Here is a 15,314-nt window from a genome sequence, read left to right as displayed (position 1 = left end):
TGACGTTTCAACCATGCGCCGTCGTCGAAGCAAAGCTGCGCTCTGATTGGCCCCTGCACCGCGTCTCTCCTGGCTGCGTTTGGAACAACAACTTTATTAGCACCTGCCGCTAGGCGGAGAAGGGATGATCCGGAGAGAAGAGGGGCTTTATCCGGCTCACGCGCGTTGTGGACTGAGCCTGATAAGCGGAGAATCGCCATAGTCTGACGACAGGGTGTCAAGACAAGAATAAAGTCGAGGGCAACTCAGACCACTGGTGGAGGAGTTCGACGAGAAAGCAAGGCTTTCAGCCAGGAGTCGAGGTGGAGGTGGAGGGGTTGGGGAGCGGAGCCGGAAATAGGAAACTACAGCTCCCAGAAGGCATAGCGGCAAAGGTCCCGGATGCTGGGGTCGTGAAGCCTGATGGGAAAGGTAGTTTTGCGAGCGACTTAACCTAGAGGTTAGCGAGGTTGGAAGTTCTGAGGCCCGGGGCCCCCGGAGTCGGAGAGAGATGGAACTGGAGCAGAGAGAAGGGTGAGTGGATTTGGGGAAAACTACGAATCCCAAAAGACATTGCGGCTGCATAAGAGCGGTCTTCTGCGCTGAGGACTGACGGGGATTGCAGTTCCTGCAACTCCTTTGGCTTATAACTCTTGTAGGGACTGGGGTCCGTACTCGAGCATCCTGGGGGAAAAGGCTACGGGTCTAGACTTCTGGATCTGACAGGCGAGGCGGTTGGAGGTCAGGACTCCTGGGTCTGAGTGAGGGCTTGGGGGGCTTGAACTCCCCGTGGAACTCGGGGAAGAAGGGGCTGGAAGTCTGGACTCCTTGATACTGGGAAGCGGGTGCTGGGGCCCTGGACTCCTGGATCCTGGGAGGAAGGGGTCGGGGCTCGAACTCTTCTGGATCCTGGGAATGGTGGGCTGGGGGCCTCGGACTCCTGCATCAGAGAGAGGAGGGGTCTGGGAGTTGGGCTTCTGGTCTGTGGGAGGAGGGACTAAGGGCTAGGTATTCAGGGTCCCTGAACCCACTGACTCTACAGGACCATGGCAGCTGTGGGCTTTGAAGAGTTCTCAGCGCCGCCAGGCTCAGAGTTGGCGCTGCCTCCTTTGTTCGGTGGTCACATCCTGGAGAGCGAGCTTGAGACAGAAGTGGAGTTTGTGTCTGGGGGTCTGGGTGGCTCCGGGCTCCGGGAGCGAGATGAAGAGGAAGAGGCAGCCCGGGGCCGGCGGCGGCGCCAGCGGGAACTAAACCGCAGGAAGTACCAGGCGCTAGGTCGACGCTGCCGGGAGATCGAGCAGGTAGGTGAGTGTGGATTCCCCTGTTTTGGGGTCCCCTGGCCTCTATTACCAATCCTTCCCAGTCTCTGCCTGTCTAGATGCCCAGCCTTCCTTGCCCGGCTGAATGAATTTTCCATTCACTTATTCATTCATTATTAATTTATTTAGCACCTATTATATGTCAGGCACTGTGCAAGGCACCTTGGAGAGATGTCTCCTCTAGGAGCATCATCTGACAACCCAGATCAGCTCACTGATGTTTCACAGGTGCCTCTCTTGCTGCCCACCGATCAAACTTTTCAAATCTCCCATACCCTTGACATCATTCGCTCCTGTCCTGTGCGTCCTGCCTCTCAGATCTCTCTGGGGTCCTTCTCCTCCTCTCCATCCCCACGCCTCTGCCCAGCCTCAGGTTCTTTCTGCTGAGTCACTGCATTAGCCTCCTTGGTGAGAATGAGGATGGAGCAGTAAGCAGGGCCCAGATCTTGAAAGGCCACAAACACCAGAGCAAGAGGTTTGGATTTTTTTTTTTTTTTTTTTTTTGAGAGTGATGGGGAGCTATCAAAAGGTTTCAAACAGGGGAGGGACAGGGTCAGTGCTTGAAAGACTCTCTGAATTTGGTTGGACTCTTTTGCTAGGGCCGCCGTATCAAGAACCACAAACGGATGGCTAAGTAATAGAAACGTACTGCCTCACGGTTCTGGAGACTAGACGTCTGGGATCAAGGTGTCAGCGGGGTTGGTTCATCCTGAGGGCTGTGAGGGAGAATCTGTTATCTGTTCTAGGCATCCTCCCTAGCTTCTGGTGGTTTGCTGGAGATCTTTTGTGTTCCTTGCTTGTAGATCTCTGCTTTCATCTTCCCGTGCTTGTGTGTGTGTGTATATCCCAATTTCTTTTAATAAGGATGCCACCAGTCATATTGGGTTAAGGCCAATCACCTCATTTAACTTGATTACCTTTGTGAAGACCCTGTGTCCAAATACGGTCACATTCTGAGGCACTGGGAGTTAGGACTCCAACACACCTTTTTTGGGGGGACACCATCCAACCTGTAACAACGCTGGTGGGGGAGTTCTGGAAGGGGGCTGGTGTAGTGGCCCAGGCAGGACAGGAGAAGGCTTGAGCTAGGGTAGAAGTCAAGGAGAGGGAGAGAGAGAGACGACTTAGAGAACTAATAAGGAGGTGAGGTTTGAATCAAGTCTTAGATTAAGTAGGAACACGTCAAGCTGGAGGGAAAGGTACATTTAGGACTCTGTGTGGCGTAGGGCTTACTCAGGATTGGAGAGCTGTCTGGTCTGATGGGGACGCTGGGGAGGGGACTTGAATGCCAGGCTGAGGGCAGTGGGCTTGGAGCAGGCCAACTCCAGGCATTAAAGTATATTCCCCTGAAGCTGCAGAGGCTGCACCTATGCGTACCCTGTGGCCAGCTGTCCCAGCCCTCCCTACGGACCCAGCAGACAGACATACACACACCTGATGACAGTTAACCTGATGACGTCCCTAGCAGTACTGTTTGGTGTTTTTTGTTTTGGTTTGTTTGTTTGTGTGGCCTGTGGGATCTGAGTTCCCCAACCAGGGATCAAACTTGCGTCCCCTGCCGTGGGAGCGTGGAGTCTTAACCGCTGGACCACCAGGGAAGTCCCTGCAGCACTCTGTAATATGGTTTTATGTACGTGTTAATATAAACTTACATAATATACATAAACCAGATACTATGTATCTTTTACCAGGTAGCTTTTGCCTCCGCTTCATCCTTCAGCTCACCCCAACCTCTCTTCTCTCCATGACCACTCCTCTCTCTTCTCCCCCCACCACCCCGTGATTTCACGACTCCTCACGTCACTGTGTGTTCACAGGGTCTGACAGCAAGGGTGGTGCTGTCAGAGCAAGCACTCTCACCTGTGAGCACCCACTGCGTGCCAGGCCTGCTCTGGGGGCTTTACGCAGGGACATCTGGGAACTCTTTCAGCGCCCCCCAAGCAGCAGGTATCCTGAGCCCTTTTTAACAGATGGATGCTGGGGTCCAAAGAGACTCAACCATTTGCTCAAATGGAGTTGCATTTGAGCCTCTGCTCTTAGCTCCCCTGTCTCCCGCCAGGAATACGTTGTTATTATTCTCCTTTTACCAGTGCAGAAACCTGAGGCTCAGAGAAGTTAAGTAACTTGCCCAAGGTCACAGAGCTGAGAAGTGGTAGGCTGGGATTCAAACCCAGGTCTTTCTGACACAGGAGCAGAACATACTCCTTCACGCTTGGGCACACATCTCCTCTGATGACCTTAACTAAAGCGGCCACCTCCTGCCCTTATCTCCAGCATATCTACCAGTTTGGTGTTCTTCAAGCACTTTATCACTAGGTGAAGTCATTTGTTTAACAGTATTTAGGGAGCACCCCCTCTGCCAGGGTCTGCTCAAGGCACCGGGGACAGAGGCACAAATCCTGGTCCTTTGGGGCTTCTGTTCTGTTGGGGGAGACGGAGAGTGAGAACACTGCATAGAGAGAGAGGCTATAGGCAATGGAAAAGTGGAGCTGAGGGTGGGGGGGGACGCTCTGGTGTGGGAAGTGGGGGAGGGGCTGCTGCAATTAACGAGAGGTCTGAGCAGGTAGCCTTTGAGTGCAGCCTTTGAGAGAGCTAGGCAGGCACCTGGGGAAGAGCACGTGGAAAGCCCCCAGGACAGGACGGTGTCAGGGGACTCAAGCGTGAGCTTGGAGGCCAGTGTGAGCAGCGTGGATGAGGGAGAGAAGCAAGAGAGGCAATGAGGAGGGGGAAGGAGCAGACACAGCGGGCCCTGGGGGCCCCGGGATGGCCCTGGGCACCCCGGGATGGCCCTGGGCCAGTCGCCCTCCAGCGGGGCCCCATTCACCACGTGTTGAGCTGACCTGTGTTTCCTCCCACCTCCCCGCAGGTGAATGAGCGGGTCCTGAACAGGCTCCATCAGGTACAGAGGATAACTCGGAGACTCCAGCAGGAGCGGAGGTAACCCCTTGCACACCTGCTCTGGGCCTGCATCGCTTGCCTCTGCTCCCCAACCCCTGTCACCACCACCTTGGGCCTTGGAAGGAAGCTGAGCCCTGGGCCTTGGGGGAGAGGTGTGCTCCCTTTGTATGGAGTGCAGCAGAAGGCAGGAGACCAGACTTAGGGCCACAGACTCAGCTTCGAGCGCCGTTCTGCTGTGTGACTCAGGGCAAGCCACGTCCCCTCTCTGAGCCCCAGTTCCCCATCAACTAAGGGTTAACACTGAGATCACGAGGCTGCTGAGGGTTAAATGGGAGCCCACAGGGGACGAGCTCAGCTGAGCCTCCCGCCTCGGATCACCGCGACCCGGATGGGGAGTGAGCTCTGGGGCCGGCCCGCCGCTCCACTGGGTCCCCACCTCCGTGAAACGTGGAGAACAGGCCTCATGACAGAGTCTCCATGATGCCGAGACCCCCGGTCAGTCCTCAGCCCTCCACTTACCTGACCCAGTGGATACACCCTCTTCTTTGAAGCACTTTCTTGGCCAGGTCACTCATCTGCCTCAGTTTCCCTCCTCCCGGCCGTTGATTCTTGCCTCTTTGCTGGTTCATTCACTTCCCCAAACCCTGAACCTGCAGTAGCCAGGGCTCAGCTCCTGGGTCCTCCTCTTGTCCACACCTGTGCTGTCCAGGATGCCAGCTGCAGGTGGTGACTTTATTTTACATTGAAGTGGAATTTTAACATTCATTAAAATAAATTTCAATTCATTCAAATGAAATTGAAAATTCCGTTCCTCAGTGGTCACAGGCCAAGTTTATTAAGACGAAGTGAAATTGGAAATTCACTCCCTCAGTTGCACGAGCCTCATTTCATGTGCTTGGTAGCCACGTGGTTCGATTTTCATCTGAATTAACTAAAATCAAGCGAAATTTAAAATTTCCATTCCTCAGTTACTCTCGCCACGTGGCAGGCACTCAAGGATGGTGACAGATGATCAGTGGCTTCCGTGGTGGATAGCACAGAGAGGACACCTGATACCTACTTGTAGAATAAGAGACTGTGCGCGTGAAACGCTCCACCCAGGCGCTGCCTTATGGGGACCATCTAATCAGAGCTTAAAACAAACAAAAAACCGAAAAGCTTTTAGAAGCAGGCATGGGGAAGAGAAGGCAGCATCACCAGTGAGAGTGCTCTGGGCCCGCCTCCCAGGGAGTAATGAAAGTAGTAACTTACGTTTGACCCTTTACAAGCCGAGTACTGCAGAGCTGTCATCAAGCTGCAGTGTCGTGGTCAGCGGGCCGCCCAGTGGGGTTGTCACCTCCAGATTACAGAGCAGGAGCGGAGGTGCAGGTCACCTGGTCCTGCCCAGAGCCCCACTGGCTGTCTCAAGTGCTTGCCACCCGGGTGTCTCAGACCTTCTGGGTCCAGGACAGCCTTGGCTTCAGTCAGAGCTGGGCTGTCGTGGGCCCCCTTCCCAACCGCCAGAAGATAAAGCTGCCCCCCGGCGGCTTCTCTCCGGCCGCAGGTTCCTCATGAGAGTGCTGGACTCCTACGGTGATGACTACCGCGCCAGCCAGTTCACCATCGTGCTGGAGGTGAGTGCGATGCGGTCACGGGTGGGCTGGGAGAAGCGGGAGCCCAGGACGCAGCCTTCACGCGCCCACCTCCCTGTCTGCCAGGACGAGGGCAGCCAGGGCACAGACGCCCCCACCCCAGGCAACGCCGAGAACGAGCCTCCAGAGAAAGAGGGGCTGTCCCCGCCTAGAAGGACGCCTGCACCCCCAGAACCTGGCAGCCCGGCCCCTGGCGAGGGGCCCAGCGGGCGGAAGAGGCGGCGAGCACCCCGGGACGGCCGCCGAGTGGGAGCTGCGCTGACTCCAGAACTGGCCCCGGTGCAGGTGGGGGCAGCCTGGAGTCCAGGGGTCCGCAGGGCGGGACTGGGGCTCCTGGGCTTCCCTGCTGCGCTGCGGTGGGGGGGGGGGGGGGGCGGGGCCGGGCCCTGCAAGGCTGGGAGAGCTGGAAGGCTTGGACAGGGCTGGTGTTGGCCGGGGAAGGAGAAAGCATTGTAAGACGCCAAGCAAGGGGCTTGCGTGGAGGCAAGGAAGATGTGGAGGCGGCTCTGGGGAGAAGAAAAGATAACCGGGGAGGGTCGGCGGCAGAGGAGGGAGAGAAGGCAGGGGAGGGCGGTGACACTGCAGGGGATGCCGGGACTTCTGGTGAGGTGCACAGAGGACGCCGTCTGGCCTGGGAAAGAACAGCGAGGCCGGGGCCCTTCTCATGCCTGTTCTCATCTCCCCCAGATTAAGGTCGAGGAAGACTTCGGCTTTGAAGCGGACGAGGCCCTAGACTCCAGCTGGGTTTCTCGGGGGCCGGACAAGCTGCTGCCCTACCCCACCCTAGCCAGCCCCGCCTTTGACTGACCCCACCCCCACCCCAGTAAACCAACCCCTACACTCGCCTCGGCCGCTGTCCACTGCTTCCACCTGCAGCCGCACACACTCAGACGCTGGGTGTGGTTTTCACATTTTTATTGGGGGCCATCAGGGAGGGGGCCTCTCCCTGTCAATGGAGGAGCTCACAGTTTCTTCAGCCACTCCAAGCTTGGGCCCTGGGGGTCCTGCGGGTGGCTGGGCACATCAGGCATGTTCCCATCGTCTCGGAGGGGCACTGTGGGACAGGAGGGTGGGCCACTGAGACGAGCAGATCGCTGGGGGCCCACAGAGAAGGGTTGGCCTGTCAGCTTACTTTCAAAGAGGGAAACGGGACCCCGGGGAGAGAGAAGAGAGAGTAAGGATCAGAAAATCAGAGATGCAGGGAAGTGGGGAGATAGAGACCTAGAGACATGGGAAACCAGAACGATGGATACAGAAAGGAGCCCCAGAGAAAGACCCAACAGACACAAGGAAGCAGAACAGAGACCTGGAGAGGTGGAGACCCAGGAAGACAAAACTCCAGAAAGCAACAGAGATTGCGAACCCAGACAAGGACAGAAATCTGGAACCATGACAGAAACTCAAAGTGCAAAAACAGACAAAGCGAATTTTACGGCATGTGGATTATATCTGTTGAAGGAAAAAAATAGAGTCCAGACTGCACTGCAGAATCTTGGATCCCTGCAGAGGAAAGACCTGCCCATCATCATTCCACTCCCAGCTCAGCAAGGTCCAAGGCTGCTGCCCTGGCTCCCACTCACCTGGGTAGTTGTAGGGTGTGGCCTCATTGATCATGATGGAGTACTTGACGTAGGGGCTGAGGGCAGGCAGAATTATAGCTGCAGAGAGACACAGGGGTGAGGCCCAGGGGAAGGAGGTGGCGGCGGGGACCGTAGCTGAGCCTTTTCAAGATGGGGGTCAAGTGCATGCGGGGAGGGGAGGAGGGGGGTCCAGCGCCTCCAGGAGGCCCCTTGGCACCCTGGGAGCCCCGTACATCAGCAGAAGGGTTTATAAGACTTTTTTTTTTTTTGGAAGTGAGGGTGGAAGCCAAGCATCCAGAGACTTGTGGGATCTAGAAGACACAGGAAGGAAGAAAGGGTTGGTCACAGGATGAGCGCATTTGAGTCATGGAGCATATTAAGGGGTGTGGGTCGGGGGTGTCCTGGGAACGTTCCAGAGAAATCATGAACTGTTACAAACTGAGGAGAAGGTTTTGTACAAAAAACAGTCATTGTGAAATTACAGTCCACCTGGGGTAGGAGCAGGGAGTCATGGCGGGTGGGGCAGGGCATGTAAAGGAATATTCTGGGTCAGTGCTGTCCGACATGAATATAAGAGACATGTATGTAATTTTTCATTTTCTAATAGCCACATAAAAGTTAAAACATACAGGGATTCCCTGGTGGCGCAGTGGTTAAGAATCCTCCTGCCAATGCAGGGGACATGGGTTCGAGCCCTGGTCCGGGAAGACCCTACATGCTGCGGAGCAACTAAGCCCATGAGCCACAACTACTGAGCCCTCGTGCCGTAACTACTGAAGCCCGCGCGCCCAGAGCCCGTGCTCTGCAACAAGAGAAGCCACCGCAATGAGAAGCTGGCGCACCACAACAAAGAGTAGACCCCGCTCGCCGCAACTAGAGAAGAGCTGCGTGCAGCAACAAAGACCCAAGGCAGCCAAAAGTAAATAAATAAATTTATAAAAAAAAGTTAAAACATACAAATTAAAAGATAAATTTAACCTGGTATACCCAAGGCATTTCAACATATCCTCGGCATAAAAGACATTGATATTTTGTATACTCTTTGTTATACAAAGTCTTTGAAATCCGGTGTATGCTTTACATCAGGGTAATGTACCATCTCAATTCATACTGGCCCCATTTCAAGTGCTCAGTGGCCCATGCGACCCGTGGCTGCCGTGTGGGACAACTGTGTTCTAGAACCTCACTCAGTGTGTGGCCTGCCAACCAGCAGTATTGACAAGACCTGGGAACATGTTAGAAATGCAGCATCCCCAGACCCACCCCAGACCTACGGAAACAGAACCTGTATTTCACCACGACCCACAACATTACCTTGAAATCTGAGTAGCCCAGTTCTACAGCTGAGGTTCTCAATCGCAGAAGCACGTTAGAATCACTGGGGGATTTTCACAAGACACAAGATTCCCTAGCCCCACCTCCACCCCACCCAATTCAATTCAGAATCTGGGGGGGGGGGGGATGAGGGTGAAAGGGGAGGATAAGGACATTACTTTTCATTTATTATTATTTTTTTTTAGCTATTATAATGCACAGCTAGGGTTGACAACCTCTTCTTTGAAGGGATTCTGGACCTCTTGGGTGGGTGTGTACGGGGTGGGGAGCGATGGGGTGGTGGAGGAGTCATAATACTAGGGGTGGGGGGGGTTGGCATACAAGTGGGGACACGGAACGTTGAGGGCGGCGGTCGGGCCTCGGGGATACAGGATCGAACGATGGTGGGGGGGGCGATGGAGCACTGGTGAGGGGCAGTGGGACCTCTAGGGGGTGGAGGAGATAAAGCCGGGACGCCGATTGGGGGTGATGCACTTTCGCGCCTGGGGCACTCACGCACCGAGACCCCCGATGGTGAGGGATGCCACTACCACCGGCTCCTTGGCCCAGACATTCCTGAGAAAGGCGGCGATTCCTGGAAGGGTGGGCGAGGAGGGTCACCCCTGCAGGTGATGCCCCCGGTGACCTCTACCCCTCTCGCGCCACCCCCGCCCTGGAGGAGCTCCCTCGTGACCTCTGCGCCCCGCTCCGGCCCGGACCCCACCGCCTCCACGGGGGCTCCGTCTTGCCCTACCCCTGGCACCACCCGGGGTTCCCGGTACCATCCCCGCGCGCTGACAGAACCCGCACTTACTCCCGGCCATCTTGGTCTCGGCAACGGCGGCGGCGGCTGCGGCGGCGAGGGCGCGGAGCACTCTGGGAGTTGTGGTCCCTGGGCACGGCCTCCGCAGTCTGAGTCCGCGCGTGCTCATTGGCGCAGAACAGCAATCCCAGGCGGCGGCGGGGGTGCGGAGCGCTCTGGGAGTTGTGGTCCTGGCCCTCTAGCCTCCACGGGCTAAATCCGCGCGTGCGCACTGGCGCAGAACAGCGGTCCGAGACGATGGCTGCGGGGAAAAGAGGTGATGCTGCAGATTTAAGCGCAAACCTGTCTTGGCGCACCTGCCGCCGCTCTCTTTTTTTCTCTCCGCCTAGAAAGTCGTTCCAGAGGAGTAACTTTCAGTCCTCCTACTGCGGCCCAGCTAAGGCGGAATGCATCAGTCCTCATTTTATAGTTTACTTATGAGAGCCCATTTTACAGATGGACAAACGGAGGCTGGGAGAGGACGAATCACCAATTTGAGGTATCAGCTTAAAATCAGTTCGTCCTGCAAGCCCTAAGTCTCATCCCAGAAGGGTTAGGGACCTTCTGTATACTCTCACAGTGCCCTATGTGACCTCCATTATAGCGTACATCATTTTGTTCTGTTTTGTTTTGTTTTAACTAACCTGGTCGGAATCTGCCTTTCCATCAGGCTGGGAGCTACTTGAGCACTGTAATGGGGTCTGACTCCCTTCTGTGCCCCTTTCCCCCAACCGTGTAGCACAGGGTCTGGCACATAATAGGTGCTAATTTTTTTTTTCCAAAGTTTAATGAACACAACAGTTATGACTGCGCCCTCTCCCAACTTTTTCCACAGCACCATGGGGCTGTGACACAGTCACCCAGGGGCCCCCACCTCGCTCCTTCCTTCCTTCAATAGGGCTCTGGCTTCCTGATGTTGCCTCATTTCCTGGTAGGGGGGAGGGCACAGCCAAGCCCTGGCTCCTGTTCCTGCTCCAGCCGAGAACTGCCCACCATGGCCCTGGTGATGAATCTGCAGCTGCTGACTCTCTGTGAGACACCCCACCCCCTTCTCCCTGGGCCCCTGGCTGGGCTGGGGTCTCCCTGAGGGCAGGTGCAGGGTGATGAGGAGGCACGAGCTGAGGGTTTGGAATTCTAGGCCAGAATAACAGGACTGGGGCTCAGACCCCTGGGTCCTAAGGCAAGAGGACCCAGGGGTCCTGAATTCCTGGGTTCCTGGAAGAGGAGGAAGTTGGGGGCAGGATTCTCTAGATCTTGAAGCAGGAGAGGGCTAGGGATCTGAATTCCTGGAGACAGAGAACCTATGGTCCTAGATCTTGATGTGGGAGGGAGATGGAGAAGCCAAGACACCTGGGAAAGAAGGAAACTGGGGGCCCAGACTCCTGCAGCCCAGAGAGGAGAAACTGTGGGCTCAGGTTATTATCTCCTCGAAACGGTGGAATCCAAGGGCCTGAACTCTTGGGTGTAGAGGCAAGATGGGCTTGGGTCCAGACTTTTGGGCTCTTAAATAAGTGGGGACTGGAAGTCTGAATTTATGGCTACTGAGGAGAAAGTATGGGCAAGATTTCTGTTTCCCAGAGGATAGAGGGCCTGGGGACTTAGATTCCTGGGTGCCCAATGAGGTGGGGCCGGGAGCAACTGAAGGCTTTGACAAGACCAAACCCCTTCGACCTTCTATAGGGCTGGTGTGTCACGCAGACATCACTCCAACTGATGAGTAACACTCCGCACCCATTCTCCTGTGTGTTGCTGACACCCCATTTCCAACGACTCAGATTTTATTTTGGTGCCTCCCCTCCCCCCAGATTTCCTTACTTCCCTCCCCCTTCCTTTATTTCTTTCCCTCCTTCCTTCCTCATTCATTTTAGTGACCAGTGTAGGTAAGCAGTGAAGATCATGAACTTTGGAGTTAAAGAGACCTAAGCTGGAACCCCAGTTTCACCATCGTATTCATTTATGACCTTGAACAAACCACTGAATGCTGAGACTCAGCTTATTTCTCTGTAAAATGGGCTGTTGTGAGGATTTAATAAAATCACATGCATAAAACCCTTGGCTCAGAGCTTGGCGAAGTGCAGGGCTCGAGAAATAGGATCTCCGGCAATGCCTATTATTCCCCTTTGGAAAGTAGGGTCCTCCACCCTGAAACAGCGCTGGGTTTCTTTCCAGGGTTTCTGATGGGTGAGACCTCTTCTTCCTCTCAATTTCCCTCCATTACACTCCAACTTCAAATAAGAATCACCTGGAGAACCATTACTACCTTAGCTATCAATTTATTTTAATTATTTTTTAAATGTTAAAGCTAACATATATTCATGGTTTTAAAAATTATTATCAAGGGACATATAACAACCTCCTTCTTCCCCTTCCTCATCTTCCTTAAATAATCTCTGAATCCTTATAAAAAATTTCCATGCTTTCAAACACACGTATGTATTTTTGTACTTCTTTTTCTCCCAAAGCAAAACTGATATTTCGTGACTCACATGGTTCTGCATCTTACATTTTTCACTTTGCAATCTCTCTTGGAGACATTTCCATGTCATTAGAGCTAGCTCCACCTTTTTCTCTCTTTTTTAAAGCTGCTGTCTAGCATTTGCCATTGTACGGCTGGATTCTAGTTTACTTGGTCCTCCTGATGCATATTTAGGTTGTTTCCAACCTTTCCCCTCACAATCACTTTTAGATGAGGAAGAGAACGGGGAATCTTACCACCTCTAGCACTTGCAAAGTGATTTACGGGTTTTGACACAGCGTGTCCTTTGTTCGTCACCCATAAATTCTCGGTTTCCAAGATGTCTGTATGGAGATGTGATGCATCTGGTACAGCCTCTCTTTTCTGTTTTCTCTTGTCTGCTTCACTCTACTCAGCCTTCAGGTCTCAGGTTAGATGCTGTTTCCTCTGCAGACCCTTGCCTGACCCATCTGTGCTCCCACAGTGCCTTGTCATACCGTGATTATTTATCACGCTCTGTATTAACTCTCTCTCCCAGACTAGACCACACGCTCCTGCCAAGAGGGACCAGGTCATTTTATCTCCACATCTCCAGGGCCTGGCACATAGGCGGGCTCAGGAAACACGCACATTCTGACTGGATGACTCTCCATGCTGAGGGCTACGTAAGCAGGCTCCGTATGTGTACCCTTTTATGGTGGGCAGAATAATGGTCCCTCGAACATCTGGTATCCCAGTTCCCGGAACCTGTGACTATGGTATACATGGCAAAAGGGACTTAACAGGTGTGATTTAATTAGGAATCATGATATCGGGAGATTATCCTGGATAATTTGGGTGGATGCCACATAATAATTTTAAGAGGGAGGCAAGGGGGTCAGAGTTTGAGAAGGCAATGTGGAGATGGAAGCAGAGGTCAGCGTGATGCAGGACCACAAGCCAAGGGATGCAGGCCCCTCTAGAAGCTGGAAAAGACAGGGAATTGGATTCTCTGCTAGAGACTCCAGAAGCAACACAGCCTGCCGACCTGTTTTGGACTTCTGACCTCCTGCACGGAAAAATAAAACATTTATGTTGCCTTACGCCACTTAGTTTGTGAGAGTTTGTTACCACAGCAATAGAAACATGAACGCTATTAGATACTTTTGTCTGCTCTTGTCCCCGCGCTGGCTTCCCCCAAGGTCTCATTCATCTGCTTATTGTGCATTTATCTAATGGCCACCACGAGCAAGGTACTGTGCTAGGTGCTGGAACTACATGGGGAGTAACAGCAGACATGAACTCTACTCTCTTGAAGCTCACAGAGAAATGTATACTCACCGTCTTGATTAGGGGGCACTTTAACCTGCCGTGACAAACCCCCAAGAAAAAGCTATCTATAATTTTATTTCTCTCTCACTTAACAGTACATAATCGAACAGTCTAGAGCTGTTTAGCAACATTTTTGCTTTTATCAACATGTAGCTTTCATATGTAGTTCAGAGCCAGCAAGAAAGGAAAAGGAGGGAGGGAAGGAGAGAGGGAGAGAGAGACAGAGAGACAGAGAGAGAGAGAGAGAGAGAGGGCTCATACAATTATTTTTAAGAGCAGCACCCAGATTTTGAACATGTCTCTGACCAGAACTTACAGGCCAGGTCTAGCTGCAAAAGTGTCTGGGGAGGTGGGGGCATACAGGCTCTAGAGAGCGCCCTTCTAAAAATGGGAGGGGTTTTCTGTTACTTAAAGGAAGAAGGGAAATTTGGCTGCTGGGAAACCGTTAGCCGTCTTCACCATTACAACTATAGCAAAAAGAAGAGGGAGTTTCGCAAGGAAGATTTGATCTCATCCTTGAGATCTCTGAAGAAGTGATGTGAGATCCGAAAGACGAGCAGATGTTAACTAGGGGTCTGGAAGGGTGTTCTAAGCAGAGGGAACAGCATGTGCAAAGGTCCTGTGGAGGAAGCAAGGTGTGGTAAGGGACTGAAAGTCCTGTCCTACTGCCACCTTGTGGTCACATCTTTTTCCTTGATCGGCACTGAAATCCCTGAACTCACTACAGGCACATAATAGGGCTGCACCTGAAAGATGGTCAATGTGGCTGAAACAGATAGCATAAGGTGAGAGAAAATGCAGTAGAGGTAAAGCTGGAGTGTCAAGCTGACCTATGCTCAACTTTGTAAGTTATAATGATGTTTGTTTTTCAAAGGGAGATCTGACAAACATGGCCCTGGCTGTCATGGAGATTAGAATCTAGGAAGGATTTTCTAGAAAAGTTCTTAGATGAACTTCTCTTTCTAAGCCTGCATCTTCCTTATCATGCATTAAATATTTATTTATTTTCCTTCTCTCCAAGGGAAATATGGGAATAAAACATTGTGAACACTTCCCAAATAAGTCCCATTAAAATCAGCATGCCCCTCCCTTATGTTCACAGCAGCACTATTTACAGTAGCCAAGACATGGAAGCAACCTAAATGTCCATCAACAGATGAATGGGTAAAGAAGATGTGGTATATATATACAATGGAAGATTACTCAGCCATTAAAAAAATGAAATACTACCATTTTCAGCAACATGAATGGACCTAGAGATTATCACGCTACGTGAAGTAAGTTAGAAAGAGAAAGACAAATACCTTATGATATCACTTATGTGGAATCTAAAATATATACAAATGAACTTATTTACAAAACAGAAACAGATTCACAGACATAGAGAACAGACTTGTGGTTGCCAAGGGGAAGGGGGTGGGGGAGGGATGGACTGGGAGTTTGGGATTAGCAGATGCAAACTATTATATATAGGATAGATAAACAACAGGGTTCTACTGTGTAGCACAGGGAACTATATTCAATACCCTATGATAAAGCATAATGGAAAAGAATATGACAAAGAATGTATCTATATGTATAACTGAGTCACTTTGCTGTACGGCAGGAATTAACAAGACATGATAAATCAACTATACTTCAATTTAAAAAAATCAGCATGCCCCTTTCTTAGAAAGACAACATGGTAGTCACTTCTGTTGTTTGCCAGTGTTGGGGAGGGGGAAATTTCCCCCTCTACCCCTTGAGTTCTTGTGGCTGGACTAGTAATAACATTGACACAAGACAGACTAACAGTAAGACAGGTAACCAACCAGGACCTACCGCACAGCACAGGGAACTCTACTCAATATTCTGTAATAACATATATGGGGAAAGAATCGGAAAAAGAATGGATATATGTATACGTATAACTGAATCACTTTGCTGTATACCTGAAACTAACACAACATTGTAAATCAACTATACTTAAAAACAAAAAACAAAAAACAACCCAAGGACTTCCCTGGTGGTCCAGTGGTTAAGACC

General features: G+C 52.2%; 2 protein-coding genes across 4 annotated transcripts; one reads left to right on the top strand and one right to left on the bottom strand.

The window, feature by feature from the left end:
- The first annotated feature begins 118 nt into the window (after positions 1 to 118).
- On the top strand, positions 119 to 6,672 carry TFPT (TCF3 fusion partner). Of its 2 annotated transcripts, XM_004285679.3 has the most exons (6): positions 119 to 513; positions 1,022 to 1,280; positions 4,165 to 4,235; positions 5,740 to 5,809; positions 5,894 to 6,112; positions 6,515 to 6,672. In XM_004285679.3, the coding sequence occupies exons 1-6, from the start codon at positions 491 to 493 to the stop codon at positions 6,632 to 6,634; spliced, it is 762 nt and encodes a 253-aa protein (XP_004285727.1). In that variant the 5' UTR covers positions 119 to 490; the 3' UTR covers positions 6,635 to 6,672. The 2 variants fall into 2 exon arrangements, with proteins under 2 accessions (XP_004285727.1, XP_033272256.1); XM_033416365.1 differs by lacking the exons at positions 119 to 513; positions 1,022 to 1,280; positions 4,165 to 4,235 and having other exon boundaries at positions 4,242 to 5,809.
- A 53-nt stretch (positions 6,673 to 6,725) lies between these two features.
- Positions 6,726 to 9,668, bottom strand: NDUFA3 (NADH:ubiquinone oxidoreductase subunit A3). Of its 2 annotated transcripts, none has more exons than XM_049703544.1 (4): positions 9,476 to 9,668; positions 9,242 to 9,316; positions 7,408 to 7,485; positions 6,726 to 6,881 (listed from the first exon to the last, which is right to left on the bottom strand). In XM_049703544.1, the coding sequence occupies exons 1-4, from the start codon at positions 9,651 to 9,653 to the stop codon at positions 6,790 to 6,792; spliced, it is 423 nt and encodes a 140-aa protein (XP_049559501.1). In that variant the 5' UTR covers positions 9,654 to 9,668; the 3' UTR covers positions 6,726 to 6,789. The 2 variants fall into 2 exon arrangements, with proteins under 2 accessions (XP_049559501.1, XP_012394476.2); XM_012539022.2 differs by having other exon boundaries at positions 9,536 to 9,668.
- Between the last annotated feature and the right edge of the window lie 5,646 nt (positions 9,669 to 15,314).

The sequence above is a fragment of the Orcinus orca genome, chromosome 20, assembly GCF_937001465.1.
Source record: "Orcinus orca chromosome 20, mOrcOrc1.1, whole genome shotgun sequence".
NCBI lineage: Eukaryota > Metazoa > Chordata > Mammalia > Artiodactyla > Delphinidae > Orcinus > Orcinus orca.
Note: the sequence above shows the minus strand (reverse complement) of the source record. Positions and strands in the feature narration are given on the sequence as shown.

Bases quoted from the DNA above. Each gene is read 5' to 3' on its own strand.
- TFPT (XM_033416365.1), top strand. From the start codon at position 5,195: ATGGTGACAGATGATCAGTGGCTTCCGTGGTGGATAGCACAGAGAGGA. The intron at 5,810-5,893 runs GTGAGTGCGATG...CCTGTCTGCCAG, and splicing joins AGTTCACCATCGTGCTGGAG to GACGAGGGCAGCCAGGGCAC. The intron at 6,113-6,514 runs GTGGGGGCAGCC...CATCTCCCCCAG, and splicing joins CAGAACTGGCCCCGGTGCAG to ATTAAGGTCGAGGAAGACTT.
- NDUFA3 (XM_049703544.1), bottom strand. From the start codon at position 9,653: ATGAGCACGCGCGGACTCAGACTGCGGAGGCCGTGCCCAGGGACCACA. The intron at 9,317-9,475 runs GTAGGGCAAGAC...CCACCCTTCCAG, and splicing joins AACCCCGGGTGGTGCCAGGG to GAATCGCCGCCTTTCTCAGG. The intron at 6,882-7,407 runs GTGAGTGGGAGC...CCTGTCCCACAG, and splicing joins CACACCCTACAACTACCCAG to TGCCCCTCCGAGACGATGGG.